This window comes from Acomys russatus, chromosome 4, assembly GCF_903995435.1.
Source record: "Acomys russatus chromosome 4, mAcoRus1.1, whole genome shotgun sequence".
In the NCBI taxonomy this organism is placed as follows: Eukaryota; Metazoa; Chordata; class Mammalia; order Rodentia; family Muridae; genus Acomys; species Acomys russatus.
This window is the reverse complement of record NC_067140.1, coordinates 18,501,615-18,520,056: the sequence shown is the minus strand read 5'-3', so window position 1 is coordinate 18,520,056 and position 18,442 is coordinate 18,501,615. Positions and strand designations below refer to the sequence as shown.

The 18,442-nt window shown below is 47.2% G+C and overlaps 1 protein-coding gene across 1 annotated transcript; it reads right to left on the bottom strand.

Moving 5' to 3' along the window:
• Positions 1–8,942: 8,942 nt before the first annotated feature.
• LOC127188367 (40S ribosomal protein SA-like) lies at positions 8,943–9,670 on the bottom strand. Its single transcript, XM_051144849.1, has 2 exons — positions 9,150–9,670; positions 8,943–9,057 (listed from the first exon to the last, which is right to left on the bottom strand). The coding sequence occupies exons 1-2, from the start codon at positions 9,668–9,670 to the stop codon at positions 8,943–8,945; spliced, it is 636 nt and encodes a 211-aa protein (XP_051000806.1).
• Between the last annotated feature and the right edge of the window lie 8,772 nt (positions 9,671–18,442).

The window sequence follows — 18,442 nt, the reverse complement described above, 5'->3', positions numbered from 1 at the left end:
GAGTGTATCCAGGCTTCTCAGCCTGCTTTGCGGCTGTGTGGTATCAGTAAATACTTCTCCTTCAGTACAGGAGTCCTTCTCACCCCTAGACACCACAAGCCCTTCTCTCCTGAATAAAAACAATCAAAGAGTCTCCAGATGCCTCCTAGGAGTGTGACCGTCCCTGGTTGGGTGCTGGGGGGGGGGGGGCGGTGAGTTTCTTCTTTCCAGCTTCCCTGCTAGGATGTGCCAACACGGCCTAGCTGCAGCCTGCAAGGCACTGTCCCAGGGAGCCATTTAGTTCTTGAATCCCTGGCCAACCATCGGTACCTGGACATATTTGTAACCACATTCGCTCTGTTTCTGTTGAGAAAAAGAAAAGGCCCTTTCTGTCCGTCATCACCAGACACCAGCTTTCAAAACCTAACAGGGCCCAGAACCATCTTTCTGGAACCTTCCTCCTCTCTCCCTGTGGTAGCATTGGCTGCCCTCCCTGACCTTCACAGCAGCCCAGTAATGATCCCTCATCTTAGAAAATCCTCAAAGATCTGCCAATCCTTACTGCCCTCTAGAGAGCCTCTGGCCTCCCAGTCTGCAGAAAGCCACCCTGCTCTGCAGTTCTAAAGCAAACAACTGACTTGCTGAACTTTATATAAAAAGAGAAAAGGGTGCCCCAGACCCCTCCTTCACTGCTTCACACCTGAACAAATCGGCTGGAACATTGACACAATCACAGTGTTGCCTGTTCCGGGTCCATCTGGCAAAAAAAAAAAAACAAACACTGATGAGATTCTAGGTGTTGCGGGAGACTGTATTTCAAATGTACAAATGTCGCCTGTGGGCTTTGCTTTCTGGCTTATGGGGTCCATTAGAAAAAAACAAAACAAAGCAAACTTCCTACATCTTTTTGGCATCTCAGAAGAAAAGTTCCTCATGTATGCTTGCCTTAGGGTATCATCAGCAAGAACTTTCCAGCACATTTTGCACTAACGACAACCCCCACCCCACCCCACCCCCAGGAGGAACTAATAAAGGCTCTTTTTTTAAAGCTTTAACTCTTTGCTGTCTTGTTAAACACATTGCTGTTACCTCAGGACCGTGCCCCCTACCCAGAGCCTCCACAGAGTGAAGACAGGCTCTCCTACCACCACCAGGGAAAAGTGCTCCCATCCCCAGCTAGCATGGGGGTGAAAATCAAAAGCTGGCATGTGGAAAGCGAATGCTTAGAGACGTGCGCTGTCTAGGAGATCGCATGGGTAATCAGGGCTTTCCAATCACTGCTCCCATGATGACAAGCAACAGCAAGAAAATGCAGGATGTTGGTGCCTAATGGGTTTGCCCTTTGCCAGACAAATCCTTTTACCCACAGCAGAGATTTGTGTGGGCTCCTGGAGAGAGCGTGCACTGCCCTCTTATGGTGACACTTGCTCATGGTTTTATAGACTCGGGAAAGTGGTAGCAGTCTATCTCCAAAAGTAGATCAGCAAACCCCTCAGACAAATGCGAGTAGACAGTTTCCCCGCCCTCTTGACCAGGAAACAAGCTGTTTGTTCCTTTGCTCAATAGCGGAGAGAGCTCTGCCAAGACGGGAAAATGTCAGTGTAGCACTTCAAGTATTTGAGCACTGGAACCACAGGAAGGAAACGGTGAGCTCCACAGCAGCGACTTCCCTCTGGACTTGAGCTATCAGTAAGGCATCAGAAAGCCTCCGCGGATGAAAGCTGCTTGCCACCAAGCCTGGTGACCTGAGTTCCACCCCTAGAACCCACGTGAAGGAAAGAACTGACACCAGCAAGTTGTCCTCTGCCCACCTCCACAGCACCCTGTGGCCTGTGCGCGCACACCTACATGCATGAGCACAACACGTAAATAGAGTCTAAAAGGAAACTTAGCTTTCCCCTCTCAAAAAAACCCCACAAAATAGACACTAGAAAGGAGGGAAGAAGAGGGAGAAAGCTGGGGAGATACAGAACAGTTTAGCTACAGATCCTGCAGTAATATTTCAAATAAAGGAGGTAGAAAGCACAGTGGGTAATTCTCACCCCTCGGCCTTTTGAAAGCCAAGGTACAATTGATTTTTACCTCCTAAAAAGGATCCTCTTACTATATTAGGCTATCTTCATCCACCCCGTTACAGGAGCGGCCTAATTTTGCTAACTCCCAACAGCCAAGAGGGGGGAAAAAAATCCACCCACGTGGCCACAGCTCCGGGAGCGGTTTCCAAGCAGGCGCTGTTGATTTGCGGAAATGCAAATGTCATTTCTAAATTTAGCGTGAGAAAGCCAGAGAATCAGCATTTCTGTTGATGAAACACCTTCTCGGGAAGTAGCACGTGCGGAAGCAAGTCGGCAACGCTTCTCTCTGACACTTGGAACAGGCAGGCATCTCCCTGGCCAGCCCTCCTGGGGAGGGCCTCCCAGAAGATGTGTACCTGCACAGACCCGGGAGAAGTCTCTGCTACCTCCTTCACCGCACAGCACCAGGCTGTGACCCTAAGTAGGGCACTTCCTAACCCTCCTCTTCTCAAAAAGAAAAAGTAAGACTTCACCCCTGTCTCCTAAGGATTCCGTCCAAGACACACCCACACCCTCCAAATGAATCCAAAGGATAGATACCCATTTTTTTCTTCAGTAGTGTAACCTCTGGTTAGTTGTGCATGCTCCTGTAAGTAGCTCCTCCCCCCAGGTTCCAGTGAGTAAGCCAAAGCAAGTCCGTGGGACACACACACACACACAGAGGAAAATAAAAGAAGGGTGTGTTAGGAAGACGGGATCAGGAAGAGTGAGAGAGGACAAGAGAGGGTAATGGGGAAAATAGATCAAAATACACTGTACACACATGTATGAAAAGATTATAATGAGGCCAACTATTAAGTATACTTAATGTGTGTCAATTAACTATTGTGTGCAATTAACATATACTAATTTTAAGGTTTTTTGGGTTCTGTTGTTTTGGATTTTGTCCCCCACCCCCACCCCGCCCCGCAAAAAAAGAAGAGTTGTATGCTGAACCAAGCAAGAACATTTGTAATATAGAAAGTACAGTGTAAGATTTAAAATTACAGACTTGGGGCTGGGGTGTGGCCCAGCGGTTAAAAGCACTGGCTGCTCTTGCTGAGGACCGCTATTCAGGTCCCAACACCACAGCACAAGTTCCTGTCATCTCACCTCTAAGAAACCTGATGCCCTCATCTGGTCTCCACAGGCACCCACATGCATGTACACACACACACACACACACACACACACACACACACACAAGTACATCTAAAAAGTGTAAAAACCTTCCTGGCCTTAGATTGCAAAGACGCAGTGGCCTGTGACCCTGGACAATGCCTCAACCTCAGCTCCCACCCTCCAACCTCCTTCCAGCCGTCTGGAATGCTCTGTCTCACCGGCACTCTCTAGTATTTTGTACCTCAGGATCTTTGTCACTGTCCACGGACACCCTCTGGACACATCTGTGACATCCTTAACTCTCATGGGTCTCTACACACCTGCACTTTAGTCTGTCACTCTTGGACTAAGGGTGCGGCCACGTGAGAAGAGACTCACACTTGGTCTGGGTCATAGCTATTTCAGATTCTTGTTAATGCTGTTTTGTTTTGTTTTGAGGAAGGAGGGTCTGAACATATAGCACAGGCTAGCCTTGAACTCACCCTGCTCCTGTCTCGGCCTTCTAAGTAGTGAGATTACAGCCCTGCACCACACCAGACTTAGAGTCTTAATGCTTCTGCTTCTAATAAGTGCAATCTCCTCACTGGGCCCCATGGCCACTAGTCAGTCTCTAATCACAGGTCTCTGTTACCTTCACAACCCAAACTTGGCAATTGTTTAGTGTCAGTTTGTTGGGGAGAGGAGGGGAGCGGCCCTGCTTTCTGCATCAGGGTGGGAGGCAGTAGCTGCCTTGTTTTTGTCTTAACCCCCCACTACCCATTCTGTGATCACAGAAACGCTCTGTCTCTTTGCAGCCCAAGATGTCAGCCACTAGCCACTTATGCTATGAAACGCTTGACATGTAGCCAGTGGGACTAGTGGATTGGAATTTAAATTATAATTAATGTCAATTAAAACTAAGAAAAAAAAAAGCCCTGGGCCTGGCGAGACAGCTCCGCAGTTAAGAGCACTGGCTGCTCTTTCAGAGGACCAGTGTTACGTGTTTGGTTCCTAGCACCCGTATCAGGGAGCTCACGACTGTCTATCGCTCCGCTTACTTATTGTTGTGATGAGACACCATGAGCAAGACAACTCTTATAAAAGAAAGCATTTTGGGCTGGAGAGATGGCTCAGGGGTTAAGAGCACTGGCTGCCCTTCCAAAGGTCCTGACTTCAATTCCCAGCAACCACATGGTAGCTCATAACCATCTGTAATGAGATCTGATGCCCTCTGTACATGCAGACAGAACACTGTATACATAATAAATAAAATAAAATAAAATATTTTTTAAAAAAGAAAGCATTTTAACTCGGGGCAGAGTCATCGCAGCAGGAAGCAGACAGGCATGGTCCTGGGGCAGTAGCTGAGATCCACACGGAGAAGGCAGAAATAGAGAGACTGGGCCAGCTATGGGCTTTTGAAACTTCAAAGCCCACTGCCAGTGACACACCTCCTCCAACAAGGCCACGCCTCCTCCAACAAGGCCACGCCTCCTAATCCTTTCCAAACAGTTCCACTAACTGTGGACTAAGTGTGCAAATAGATGAGCCTTTAAGACCACTCTCATTCAAACCACCACGCCTTCTTCCAGTCTCCACGGACACCCACATGCGTGTCCACATTTTCTCACACGGACAAGTAAGTAAACAGCAAAATAGATCTTCTTTTTAAAACGTGAAATTGTCTCATTGTAGCTGGTGGCTACATTATGTAGGTCTTACCCATAATGCTCAGCACAGCAAGGTAGATACACCCAGGAGATGACAAAAGCTGCTTCAAGGAAGCTTCCTGGAGGTTGGAGAGGTGGCTCAAAGGTTGAGAGCACTGGCTGCCCTTACAGAGGACCTGCGTTCAGTTCCCAGCCCCGGCACAGCAGCTCACAACCTTCTTTAACTCTAGTCTCGGGGATCTGCCGCCCTCTTCTGGCCTCTGCTGGCACTGCACACACATGATGTCTATACACACATGCCGGGAAAACACCCGCACAAATAAAGTAAAAATAATAAGGTATTTTTTTAATGTGAGGAAAAAAAGCCCCCCAGCATCATGGTAGTGCTTTGTTATGTCCCAGAGTTTACAAATGTCCCTAACAGTGTTCCAGGTTCTGGAGCAGGTTCTAGGTCTAGCCACAGGTTCAAGCCTTTTCAATAACTCACAGCGTAAGTGTCACTGTGTAGAGCTGATGGGGCAAGCTTGCCCTAGAATCAATTATTTAGATCCTTTCTACTCTTCCAGGTCAATCAACACCAGCATAACCGTCATTTCTAAAAGGAGTTCATTGCCCAGAAAAAAGCCCCAGCCACCGCCGAGGGAGAATTTTTAAAGCCACATCTAATCTAGTCACACTCCAGGAAAGGAAAACATGTTTTTGCTGACCCTTGGTTCCTATAATTTTGATTTTTTTTTTTTTTTTTGAGAGGTCAGGAGTGATGGATATCTACTTTTTCCCTGTCTCAAATGGATGGGCAGCACCCAATGTTGGGTGAGTTAGGCCTTCCTGAAGGAGCGGCAGAGGTGTCTATGTGGAATTCTCTGCAGCAGGCAGCAAGAGGTAACCTCCTATAGCGTGCCTTTGCTTATTACCTTTGTATCTTCTGTGTGAGTGTGCAATGCACCTGCACACACACGTGTGTGCCACAGCACACTTGGGAATGCCAGAGGACAACTTGCAGGAATGGATTCTCTCCTTCTACCATGTGTGGATCCTGGGGACCAAACTTGCCTCCTGGCTTGGCCACAGTCACCCTTCCCAGCTGAGCCAGGCCCGATGTGTGCTATCCCTCAACCTTGGGACACCCAAGCCTCCCTCTCCATTGACTTCTGTGGGTTCTGAGCAGATTGTGAGCACAGACTGGGCTGCAAGGCCAGTGCTTGGACCTGGCCTTGCTCCCTGGTGGACCTTTGCCCCGGACATTACTTTCCATCAGCTGCTGGTTCACATGCCTCTCCTACGGACACCTTCCTCATCAGCACCACACACTGCCATATAATAGACAGCGGGAGAGCTGAGAGAGGAGCGGACCCACAGTAATTCACCCAGGAACTCTGCTGATGTCATAAACCACACTGCCAGCTCTGCAGGGAGCCAAGGAGTCCTGACCATGTGGGGCTCAGCTCACTGGAAGCCATCTGGAAAGGAAACAGACTGATATGAAGACCTTTTTAATCTCTGTCCTTTACAGAGACTTCAAACTTTTCTAAACTTTTCAGCAATGAACATGTTAAGAGTCCTTTCTTGGAGCACATTTGGTTTGGTATCATTCTGTGAACTGACAAATCCGGTCTGTGGTCTTCCTGCCCATCTCTACAAAACCAAGTCAAAAGAGGAAAGGTGCCTGTTACAAAATACTGACCCCATGCTCCAACTACAGCCCAGGGCCTAGGAGGATGCCCCCTCTGCTTCCGCAGCCTTCTTTGCAGCATGGGCCAGCCATGTGATCTAGAGTTGACCTGATACAAAGAACTGCATTCTGGGAGCTGGGGAAATATCTCAGTGAATAGAGCATTTACAAATATGATGTCCTGAGTTTGATTGCCACCCAGGAAATGGCATCGCCCACAGTCGGAAGTTCTTCTCACTTCAGTTAACAAAATCATGACAATCCCCTGAGACGCGCCCCTAGTGTGATCTCCCAGGGGATTCTAAATTCTGTCAAGATGGCAGTGGACGCTCACCGTCACAGGCAGAGGTCTCAGCTTCTTTTTGTAATCAGTCGGCGACCTAGGCTGAGGGCTGGCATGCCGGGGCTGGAGGGTTCAGTGGGCCTGGGTGTCAGTTGGGGTTCTATCAGCTGCTTTCAGCATGATCACATGTCAGTGGCTTGTCGGTGGGGAACTTTCCTAACTTGCACGGCTCTGGAATGGTCCCCCGAGTCGTTTGAATTCCAATTCTCCCTACAGTCCCATGCTAGGGAAAGCATCAATGCATTCACCTTGTGCACGGTGACACAGTGGCCACGTGCGCATCACCAGCAACATGCTGGGAAGCGGCACAGGGTCCGGCATGGTCCTTGTACATGCAGTGCTGCATCTGAAGTGGACGTGGAACAGAAGTCATTGTCCTCTCTCAGAGTCACAGGAAAGGGCTCCCAGGGGCCGAGGAAAAGGATGAGTGGCCCACTGGGCAAAGGTGTTTCTACCAAGAGCGATAACCGAGAGTTCCTAGGACCCACACTCCCAAAAGTTATCCTATGCGTAGCTCAACACACACACATACACAAACACACACATACAAACATATACACACACATATACACATACGCACACATACACACATATATTATACACACACACATGCACAAACACACAGACACACACACACACACACAAATTAATTGATTAAAGAACAATAAAAGATTGCCCCAAGTTCAGAATGTGGAATGTGGGGCTAGGGCTGGGGGATGAATCCAAGACTGGAAGTTTAAAGGCAAGACAGTCAGAGGGAAAGGAGAAATATCAGAAGTAATCCCGCCACAGAGAAGCATGCAGGGCTGCGAAGAGGGAACGTATACAGATTCTAACAGGAAGCCCTCTTAATAACATCGTCCATTAAAAAAAAGTGAAAATTTGACCCTCACCTCAAACCTTTTCACTAGGTTGATTTGATCAAAAAGTAAGTGGAATCCTTGTGGAGGTTATCGGCCTCTGAAAGAGTAAACAAGAATCTGGGGCCAAACTAAACAAAATGTTCTGATATCCTGCATCTGTGGACTACAGGGCGCATGTCTTAGTCAAGGTTGCTAGCGTTCTGATGAAACCCCATGACCAAACGCAGTTTCCAGAGGAAAAGGTGTATTTCACTCAGTTCCACAGAACAGTTCATCATCAAACGCAGTGAAGGCAAGAACCTGGGGGCAGGAGCTGATGCAGAGGCCATGGAGGGGTGCTGCTTACTGGCTTGCTCCCCATGGTTTGCTCAGCCTGTTTTCTTATAGAGCCCAGGACCACCAGCCCAGGGATGGCACCACCCACAATGGGCTGGGCCCTCCCGCATCAATTACTAATTAAGAAAATGGCCTAAGGCTTGCCTACAGCCAGATATTATGAAGGCATTTTCTTCTGATGTTGTTGTTGTTGTTGCTGTGGTTGTTGTTGTCGTCATCTCTGTGTAGCCTTGGCTCTCCTCGTCTCGAACTCACAGAGTTCTTCCTGTCTCTGCCTCCCTAGTGCTGGGATTAAAGGAGTATGTCACCACCACCTGGCTAATATCTGTGGTGTTTGATGGTCTTAGGTGACCCCTGCAAAAGGCCATTCAACACCGCACCGCCCCCAGTGGTTGTGACCCGCAGATTGAGAACCACTGTCTTAAAGAGAACAAGAATTGATCCTGGAGCTATTTTGTGTGACCTTGTTCCTGGAGTGCAGACTTAGAAAATACCATGTTCCAATATGGAAGCAGTTTCACAGTGTTTTTATAGCTGTACAGAAAAGAGAAAGTCATGAATCAAAGTAAGTTGAAATTGCATTGGTGGGAACAACAGAGGGGCGGGTACAGAGAGATGAGGGAGGCTTTCTATAGGCTAAAGATCTTCCTTGATGACAGCCTTGTGTTTTGGATTGGTAGCAGCTCGTTGCCTGCTAAGTTAATAGGTTCTTTTTTTTTTTTTTAACTTTTAGGGACTTTATTTTCCTTCCATTTCTCCCTTTGTGCAGGTGTCTGCAGAGCAGCTCAGGACCACTCAGTGGTAGCTCCAAGCCACTCAGTGGCCTGCATTGTGGGAGCTGCTGATCAGTCCTCAGTGGCTAGCTGGGCACTCCAGTCCTCAATAGGGAACTGCCAGATGGTTACAGAAGGCACCTGCACACCCTCAGACCTCTGGCTGAGCAGCAGTGAACTCAGGAGCTGGCGCAGCCCAGTCGCCCTGGAATTCCTCCTTGGTCACGGCCTTCTCAGCAACAGCCTGCTCAATCTCTTCTGGGTCTCTGTAGAAGTAAAGATCAGGCATAACCTCCCAAGGTGCTCACAGGAGATAGTGTCATGCATGTCGAGTCCTTCCCGGGCCAGCATCCACCACCTCAGACCCACTGATGAGCTCCCTTGTTGCCATGGGATGGCAATGTCCACACAGCACAGAGGAGATTCCGCATTGCACAGAGCGATGGTGGGCAGGTTGACGTAAGATGCCTCTGTGAGGGGCTGGTGGTTAGCCCCAGGGTCAGGCACCCCTATAAGCCATGGCTCTCTGAAGGCTGCTTGGATCTGGTTGGTGAAGTCCCAGGTGTGAAGTGGCCAGCAATGGGAGTGGCTCCAGTGAGTGGCAGCAGCAAACTTCAGCACAGCTCCCTGGCCACTGTTCCTGGAGGAGATGACGCTGACGTCAGCAGGGCTCTCAACGGCAACAATAGCCCGAGCTGCAAGTAACAGCTTCTCCCAGGTCCTCTTCAGATGTGTGTTGTAGACACCATCACTCTTCCTTTTGTAGATGTATTGCTCCATCTGAAAGTCATAGTTGGTGCTACCTAAGTGGGCTCCTGCAGCAAGAAATTTGAGGACATCCTCCTTCTTCATCTCCAGGACATCAAAGGCGCCGGGCATTGTGGGAGCTTCCCTTTAAGTTACAGCAGGAATCAAGAACAGCGCTGTGTGGACATGTCCCTAGGCAGCACAGAAAGGCAAGTTAATAGATTCTTAAAGATTTTCTTGTTTTGGTTTTTGGTTTGTTTGTTTGTTTGTTGTTATTGTTTTGGGTTTTTTTTTTTTTCTAGACAAGATTTCTCTGTGTAGCTTTGGCTGTCCTGGCCTCACTCTGTAGACCAGGCTGGCCTCAAACTCACAACAATCCACCTGCCTCTGCCTCCCTGAGCGCTGGAATTAAAGGCCTGTGCCACCACTCCTGGCTCTAAACAGTGTTTTGTTTTGAAATCCATTGTCAGGTCTTAGTTCTCTCATAGAGGAGGGTGAGGAGATTATCCCAAGATAAAGTCTTAAGCCTGCAACATTCCAATCTCTCCGCAGTAACGTAATCCTAGGCAGCCAAGCCATCTCTGCAGACGCAGCTTCTCTTCAGAAGTTTTCCTCCACAGAATGGTGCTGCCCACTGTGGGCTGTGCCCTCCTACCATTAGGCATGCTCGCGGGTTAGTATGGCTCCAGCAAACCCCTAACGGAGACTTCCTTCTCTGTGATTTCTAGACTGGGTCATGCTGACAGTTCAAGCAATGTGGCACTGGCACTCTCCAGCTTGCGTTTTCTTCTGCAGTGTCTTTTCTGAGGACCTCTGGCCACGTGGCCACAGCCACGTTTTATCCCTAGCTGGGTGCTGGGAGCTTCCTGTACATGTCTGTCACCTCCAGTCTGCAGAGTCACGTGGCCTCTCCTGAGTTGTCTCCTGTTATCATCATTTTTGATCTCCACGAGTGCCCTGTCTTTACAAATTTTCTTCAAAACTGGTCCCCAGTCAGTTTTTAGAGAGTGTTCTTGGAGTCTCTGGTCCAAAGTTAAGAACTGCAACTGGCCTGGTCACCCAGCTGATGCAGAAAACAACCAAAAACCAAAAATAGACAAAGCATGACCTGGTTTTAGAAATGAATTTTTATTTTGTAAAACAATATTTATTACTCTGTGTATGTGTGTGTATGTGTGTGTGTGTGTGGGCGCACGCATGCTTGGGGTCCCTGCAGAGTCCAGAAGGTACCAGATTCCCTGGAGCTGCCTAATACTGGTGCTGTGAACTGAACTAGAGTCCTAGAGCATTGAATACACAATAAATAAATAAATAAATAAATAAATAAATAAATAAATAGATCTTAAAAACAAACAAGCAAAGAATAGCAAATGCTCTTAACCACTGAACCACCTCTCCAGCCCTCAAGAAACGGATTGTTTTTTAAAGATAGGGTGTTGTGTAGCTTGGGGTGAGTGAGCTCTCTATGTAATTGGATGTGACCTTGAACTCCTGACCTTCCTGCTTCCGCCTCCCAAGTGCAGGGATGACAAACAGGTGTCACCATAGCTGGTGCTTGAGAAACAGATTTTTAAAGCATGTTCTCTCCACCTTTATCTTTATAGCAATGTGCATTAAACCTGGGGTCTTGGGCAGGCAAGAAAGAGTTCTGCCACGGATCCACCCCATCCTAGTATATTGCCTTTTGGCCCATCTTTCTTCGCTTTTATTTGTTGTTAAAGCAATAAAACAAAGCTGTAAATATATTTGAATAGAAAAAAAAAAGCTTCACATGATGATCTCATTGAAGATGTTTATTTGAAAGAAAGAATTAAGATAAGCTGAGGTAGAGAATGTATATAATTAATATATAATATATATTCCAGTGACCCCAGATAGCATCGTGTCTCCAAGCCATAAGGGATGGGATAACGAGCAAGCGACACCACACCTGGCCCTTTCATGTGGGTTCTGGAAGTGTCAACTCAGGTCCTCATGCTACTGACAGAGTGGGCACCTCAGCCCTCAGTTGAATTCTTTTTATCTCAAGTGCCCAGTCTTCATGACAACAGAAAACGTAGTCCCTCCTAGACAAATCGCATCACTTTGAGTTAAATAACCAGTTAGCTCAGTATGTCACCTGAGTGAGCACGTGCCCCTCCCTTGGGCAGCCTCCAAAAGCCAGGATACTTTATCGTTGTCACCTTGGCAAGCACCATCTCACATGCCACCACATTTTGCTCACCAGCTGCATCCCTGGTGAACTTCTGGTGTTGGGGGACATTGATCTCTTTCCTGATATGTCTCTTATCATTGAGTCTGCCAAAGTCAATGGACAGCTTCTACAGTTGAGTCCAGAAGCCCTACTCCACACCAACCACCATGCCATGTTCTAGCAAGCCAGCTACATACGGCCTTTCTAGAAAAGGAACATTGCGAAGAGCACATTATAACCTCCCTTTGGCCAGAAAATGGACACACCCACCCTCCCAGATACATTATTCTCAGTGGTGCATGCTTAGGTAAACTCTGGGGTCCACGTCCTAAGACCGAGAAGAAGGCTCAGTCGGTGAAGTGCCTGTTTTGCTAACATGAGGACCTGAGTTTGGTTCACCAGAACCTATTTGGGTGGGGTGGAGGGGGAGGCAGGCAAGAAGGCACGAGTCTGTGATCCCAGGGCTGGGGGAAGTGAAGGCAGGTGGATCTCTGAGGACTGCTGACCAGTCCAAACCAATGAGGGTCCCTGTCTTTCACAGGAAAACAGAAAAGAAGGCTCAACGTAGAGTCTTGGCCTCCATATGCACTTGCAGACACAACACAGTAAGAGAGGAGGGAAGGTGAGGAAGGAAAGGAGAGAGAGAGAGAGAGAGAGAGAGAGAGAGAGAGAGAACACCTGTAGGAAAAGAAGACAAAGAGAGGAAGAGAAAAGGAAGGGGGAAGGAGCCATAAGGGAAAATGGCCCTTTCTTTAGATCCTTATGATGTACATCAAGACTGTCCAAGTGCAAAGAGGGTCCCAAGGACACAGCCGGTCAGATGTGAAAGCAAAGGACAAGAGCAAAGCCAAGGGAGTAAAGCCAAGGTCAATAGTAACAAAGGGGACATGGGAGGATTCCCCAGAGCCAAACACTGTAACAGGAAGGAGAGTACAGAGCTTGGGTCTCTGGGTTGGGCAGGGGGTCCTGGGATGGCACACAAAATAAGAATTGAGGCCACCTCATGGTTCCACGATCTTTAAGAGAAATAAACTGAACGTGGAACAGAGGGCTTATAGCTGGAGATGCACCAAACAAGGTGAAAAATTCACATCAAACCACAGACAGGTGAGTCTCTCCAAAGGAAGCTTTCAAAGGTCCAAAAAGAAAAAAAAAGAAAACTGAGGACGAGATTCTCACCTAGACCAGAGAGGAGTCTGAGTCTGGGAAATTTGAGCCCAAATCAATAAAGCTTGAGCACTTGGCCTTGCAAGAGGTAAACTGCACACCGGGTTGATCCTGGAATTTGATACCTTGAGCTTTCATCCTCTTGGCTTGGCCAAATTCTCAGAGGTGCAGGGGAAGGCTGCCTGCTGGAAACAGCCCGTGTATAGAGGTGTGATGCTGGCTCCATTTTTAATTGTAAAACAACTTCACCTGCTCTAGAACGCGCTGGACTCCTTCCACGGGGTTCATATCTCCTTCTGTCTTCTTTTCAAAACGCATTTTCAAACTTCGTGTTCCATTCTGGAAAAACCTACCATAATGTAACAACAGATTTTTTAAAGCTTAAATGTGTGTGAACCACGATGCCAGCGCCCACAAATCTAACGTGGTCCTTACCTTTTACTGACAATTGTGAATTTTAACTAAGTGTATCAATGCATAATTAAGATCCAAAATGTAGATGGTATTTTTGGTCCTGTTTGCCATGTGTGAGAAATGCCAACACTGAGAGAAGCCAGCCTTCCTACAGAAACAACTTCAAGTTCCACAAAGCAAATGAATCAAGGCTACAGCTCCATAGGTATGGAGAGAGCTCATTCAAACTGTTGACAGAAATTGGAAACAAGCTTCACAGCCATCAAGAGAGAAGAAACTCAAAGGCATCGCTGTATATCCGTGCAATGAAATGTCTACTTCACTCAAATGACAGGAGAGTCAGGACGATTGCTCCGCAGCTGAGAGCAGGACCTGAGATTGAATCCCCAGCTCCCATGCAAAAAGCCAGGTACACACACACACACACACACACACACACACACACACACACCTGTAAGCTTGGTGCTACGAGGAGCACTGGGGCTTGCTGGCTGCTGGCCTAGCTCTGGGTCAAGTGAAAGACCCTGTCTCCGGGAACGAACATAGAAAGTGACAGAGCAGGACACCTGACATCCTCCTCCAGCCTCCGCACATGCTCTCACCCATGCACACTTCTGCACATGGATTGCACATGCACAACACATACACACACACACACACACACACACACACACACACACAAAAGAAACCTCAACCCAACAAAATAGCTTATAGATATTAACAAAGGGAAAATGTCCAAGACATAGCTAGAGCAAAAGTTACACAGAATATGCCCTTTGGGTAAAAATATGCCTGTATGTGTATGTGTGTCTGTAAACACAGGCTATGTGTCTGTACATAGGCATGTCTTCGTGTGATAGAAAGGCTCCCTAGAGAAGTGGAACCAATGGAATGCATACATACTATAAAGGGGGAATCCATTCAACTGCCTTGCGCAGTAGGGCCACAGACCCCAACAACAGTTATTTGAAGGTTGAAGAGGCTGAGAACCCTGTGGCTGCTCATCACACAGGCAGGTGACTGGCAGCCCCAATATGGTACTGATGAACTGGGGGATTCCTGGGGTCCCAGGCTAGAACCTGATGTCGGCTAAAGATGGCAGTCATGGCAGTGGCTGCATCAGAAACTAGAATGGACACCATTACCAGCAAGAAGTGGTGATGGGCAGGAAAGCAACCCGCTTCTCCCTGAACCTCTCCGTAGGCTTCAGGCTACCACCAGAAGAAGCTGCGGCCCACTCTGGCTCTTCTCGCTTTGGTTTTGCTCCTTCCTGGAAGCAAGCTCAAGGGCCTTCCCAGAGACTCATCTTAGTCAGACTCAAACATGAGCAAGTTGACCATCAAGACTGAACATTTGAAGGTTGTGGTGGTGCACACCTTCAACCCCAGAACTAAGGAGGTGGAGACAGGTGGATCTCTATGCATTGAAGCCAGCCTGGTCTACGTAAAGAGTTCCAGGCCAACCAGGGCTACATAGTGAGACCCTGTCTGTGGGAAAGAAAAAGCCTTGTCACAGGTGGGAGCAGTCTTGGCAGGCTTTACCCTTGGGCACTCCATGAATACCTTATGACAGACTGAGTGGAGCCATCCTGGGTCTAAAATTCAAGAAACAGACCTGGGAACCCCACCTGGACTATTGTCTTTCTAATGAACCCTCACCGGGAGAAGGAGCCGGTCCTTCCCACGTGACTCAGGGAGTTGGGGAAGAGAGAATAACAAAGTCTGCGGCAGAGAGAGCGTGCGGGGGCAGCGGACCAGCTGGACCATCACGCAGGCCAGAGAGACACCTAAGGACCCGTCCCGTGGAACGGCTACCGGAAGGTTCACTCTTTTGTCCCTTTAACCTTTTTCCTTCTTGTATAAGCTAGTTGGGTTGTATAATAAAGTTTAATTGCTAAGAAACAGAGTCAACATCTGGCGCCCAACGTGGGGCCCGATGGGTTCCACAGTCCCTAAGGGTATGGAGGAAGAGTCAGTATTCGAAGGTATAGAAATGCTGTTTCAGGGTATCAACAATGTTGCAACTGCTGTTACAAAACTTTTTCCTACATTATACTTAGAGGGAATTCTCTGTTTTTTCATTGTCCTTTTATTACAATATTTCATGTTTAGAAGGATTAGAAGAAAGGCTAATGACATAGAAAAGCCAGAAGGGTCAGTAAGTTCTATCCTTTTGGAAAAGATTGCAAATTTGACTGGACAGATGGAAAGGCTGAGGAAATAAAATGAAGGGATGGAAAAACAGAAAGAATTTTTGGTAATTGGTAGTGATGAAGGACAGGAAATAGAGAGACCGGAAAGCCAGAAAAAAAACCAGAAGAGTCAATAAGCTCTATCCTTTTGGAAAGAATTACTGACTTGACTGAACAAATGGGCAAAATGCAGAAAAACTGGAAGGACTGGAAAAGCAGAAGGCACCTGTGGTTAAAAAGGATGGAGAAGGTCAGAAACCAGAGGCAAAGAAAGCCAGACCGACCAAAAGGTCTTTGGAAGTAAATGTCCCAATGGAGGATACCTCCACAGTCACCCAGACCCCTTCAGCTTTTCCAGTCACTGTAAGACATGTGCCTGAGCAAAATGGTGCTGAGGGTTATGATGAAATGGCCTGGCGTCCTGTAGACATGATAGATTTAAAACATTTTAAGGAATCCATCGTCAAATATGGTATGCACTCTACATTCGTTAAACAAATGTTAAATAGCTGGGCCACACAAAATAGACTTGTTCCCCAAGATTGGAAAAATTTAGTTTCAGCGGTATTGGAAGCAGCACAACAGTTACAGTGGTTATCATGGTGGCGAACAGAGGCTATAAAAATAGAACAGGAAAATACGACATAGGGAATAAATATTAATAGAGATCAATTGCTTGGTGAAGGACAATATACTAACATTAGAGAACAAATTCAAGCTGAAGATAGAGTGATTGAACAATGTCATAAGGCAGCCTTGAGAGCTTGGGAGCTGGTAGAGGAACCTGGGAAAACAACTATTCCATTTACTAAAGTGTTCCAAGGACCCTTGGAGCCCTTTACAGAATTCTTACAGAGGTTAGGATCTGCTATGGATAAGGTGATGCCAGATTCTGACAACAAACAGGCATTAAAACTTATCATGGCTTGTGAGAATACAAATGCTGACTGTAAGAGGGTGCTTAGACCATTAAAGGAAAGAGGCGCTCCACTAGATGACTGGGTAAAGGAGACAGTTAATATCAACTCTCAAGAGTATTAAAATAATATTGTGGGACAAGCTTTAGCCAGAGAGCCCAGATATCCTAATACTCGGTGCTTCAATTGTGGTAAAATTGGTCATGTACAAAAAAACTGTAGAGATAAAAGGCGCAATAACCCAGGAGAAAATGTAACTCGTAGGAGAGAACAAGGAGGTTCTGGTTATGACTGTAATGAGGTGCCAAGACTCCCAGGGTACTGTAGTCGCTGTGGGAAAGACAGGCTCCTTCTCCCGGTGAGGGTCCATTAGAAAGACAATAGTCCAGGTAGGGTTCCCAGGTCTGCTTCCTGAATTCCAGACCCAGGATGGCTCCACTCAGTCTGTCACAAGGTATTCATGGGGTGCCCCAAGGGTAAAGCCCGCCAAGACTGCTCCCACCTGTGACAAAGCTCAATCTTTCCCACACCTGTCTCAAACAAAAAGAAAAGATAAAGACAGTTATCCATTATACACACATACTCAGACATGCAAAAATATAAAAAGGGGGGATTAAAATAACACAACTTGAATATCAATGAATTCTAAAGCAAGAGCTGGGTAAGCTTTTCATGTGAAGGGTCAAGTACCAAATTGTTTTGTAGGTCATGGTCTATTTGACCCTGTTTCTCACGGATACTGCAACACCGAGTGGTTCTTGGTGGCATGCCCACAGCAGGAGAGAATGGGCATCAGTGATGTGCCAGCATTCACGACCAGATGCTAAAGGGCCATCATCTGGCAGCAGCTGCCAACTTTCTGTGTCGTCTTTGTGCAGGAAGAGACATGATGGTCACACAGAGGACACTGCTGTGAGCCAGCGTAACAAAAAGCTTGCGTCGCCCCTGCTCAGATTCTGTTAGCCAGACCTGTCACGTGGGCACACCTAGCTGAACAAGAGGCTACAAAACCTGCCACAGACACTTCTTGATGTCAGATGCTTGTGAGCAGGGAACTTCCTGTGGCAAAAGTCTTCTTCTGCTTTGTTTTCTGCAATGTCACCAACATCTAGGACAAGAGGTAAGGGTTTTTCAAAAATGCCAAAAAATAAATCTTTCATTGCATTTATTTATGTGTGTGCACACGTGTGCGTGTGCCACAGCATGTGTGAAGCTCAGAGGACACCTTCAAGATTCAGTTCTCTCCTTCACCATGTGAATTCTGAGACTTGAACTCAGGTGGCCAGATTGGGTGACAAGCACCTTAACCCACTGTGCCATCTCAACAGCCCCAATACTACGTATTTCGGCTTTTCTGGTCATGTCTGTGGCAACTTTCAGTGCTGCCACTGTAGAGTGGAAGCGTGTAAGCAGTTGTACATGGCTATGTTTTAATAAAACTTTATTTCTATAAATAGATAGACAGGTCCTCGTATATTGACTCTGATTTAGAATAATTCCTTCTACAGCCATTGGTGTGCCTCCCCACCTCACCCCACACCCCCCCCCCAAAAAAACTGTTTGCTAGTTGAATGACAGAGAATCGAAAATACTCCCACAAGTGTGTCTTGATAAATAATAAATACTGCATAGTAAGGTTTCGCAAAGCGCCTGGTGCCTCATAAACACCATAAATGCTGGCACTCATTGTTTTGAAATATAAAATAAAAATAAAAGACATTCCTCAAGGTGAGACATACAGGAGATAGATATTTCCAGGAAATCATTCCAGTGGTTGTGTGCATGAAATAATAGGTGTGTGCATAGGCTCAGGTTCAGTACAGGGTGAGGATGGTACAGGGAGGAGGATGGTACAGGGAGGAGGATGGTACAGGGAGGAGGATGGTACAGGGTGGAGGATGGTGCAGGGTGGAGGATGGTACAGGGTGGAGGATGGTACAGGGTGGAGGATGGTACAGGGTGGAGGACGGTACTGGGTGGAAGATGGTACAAGGTGGAGGGTGGTACAAGGTGGAGGATGA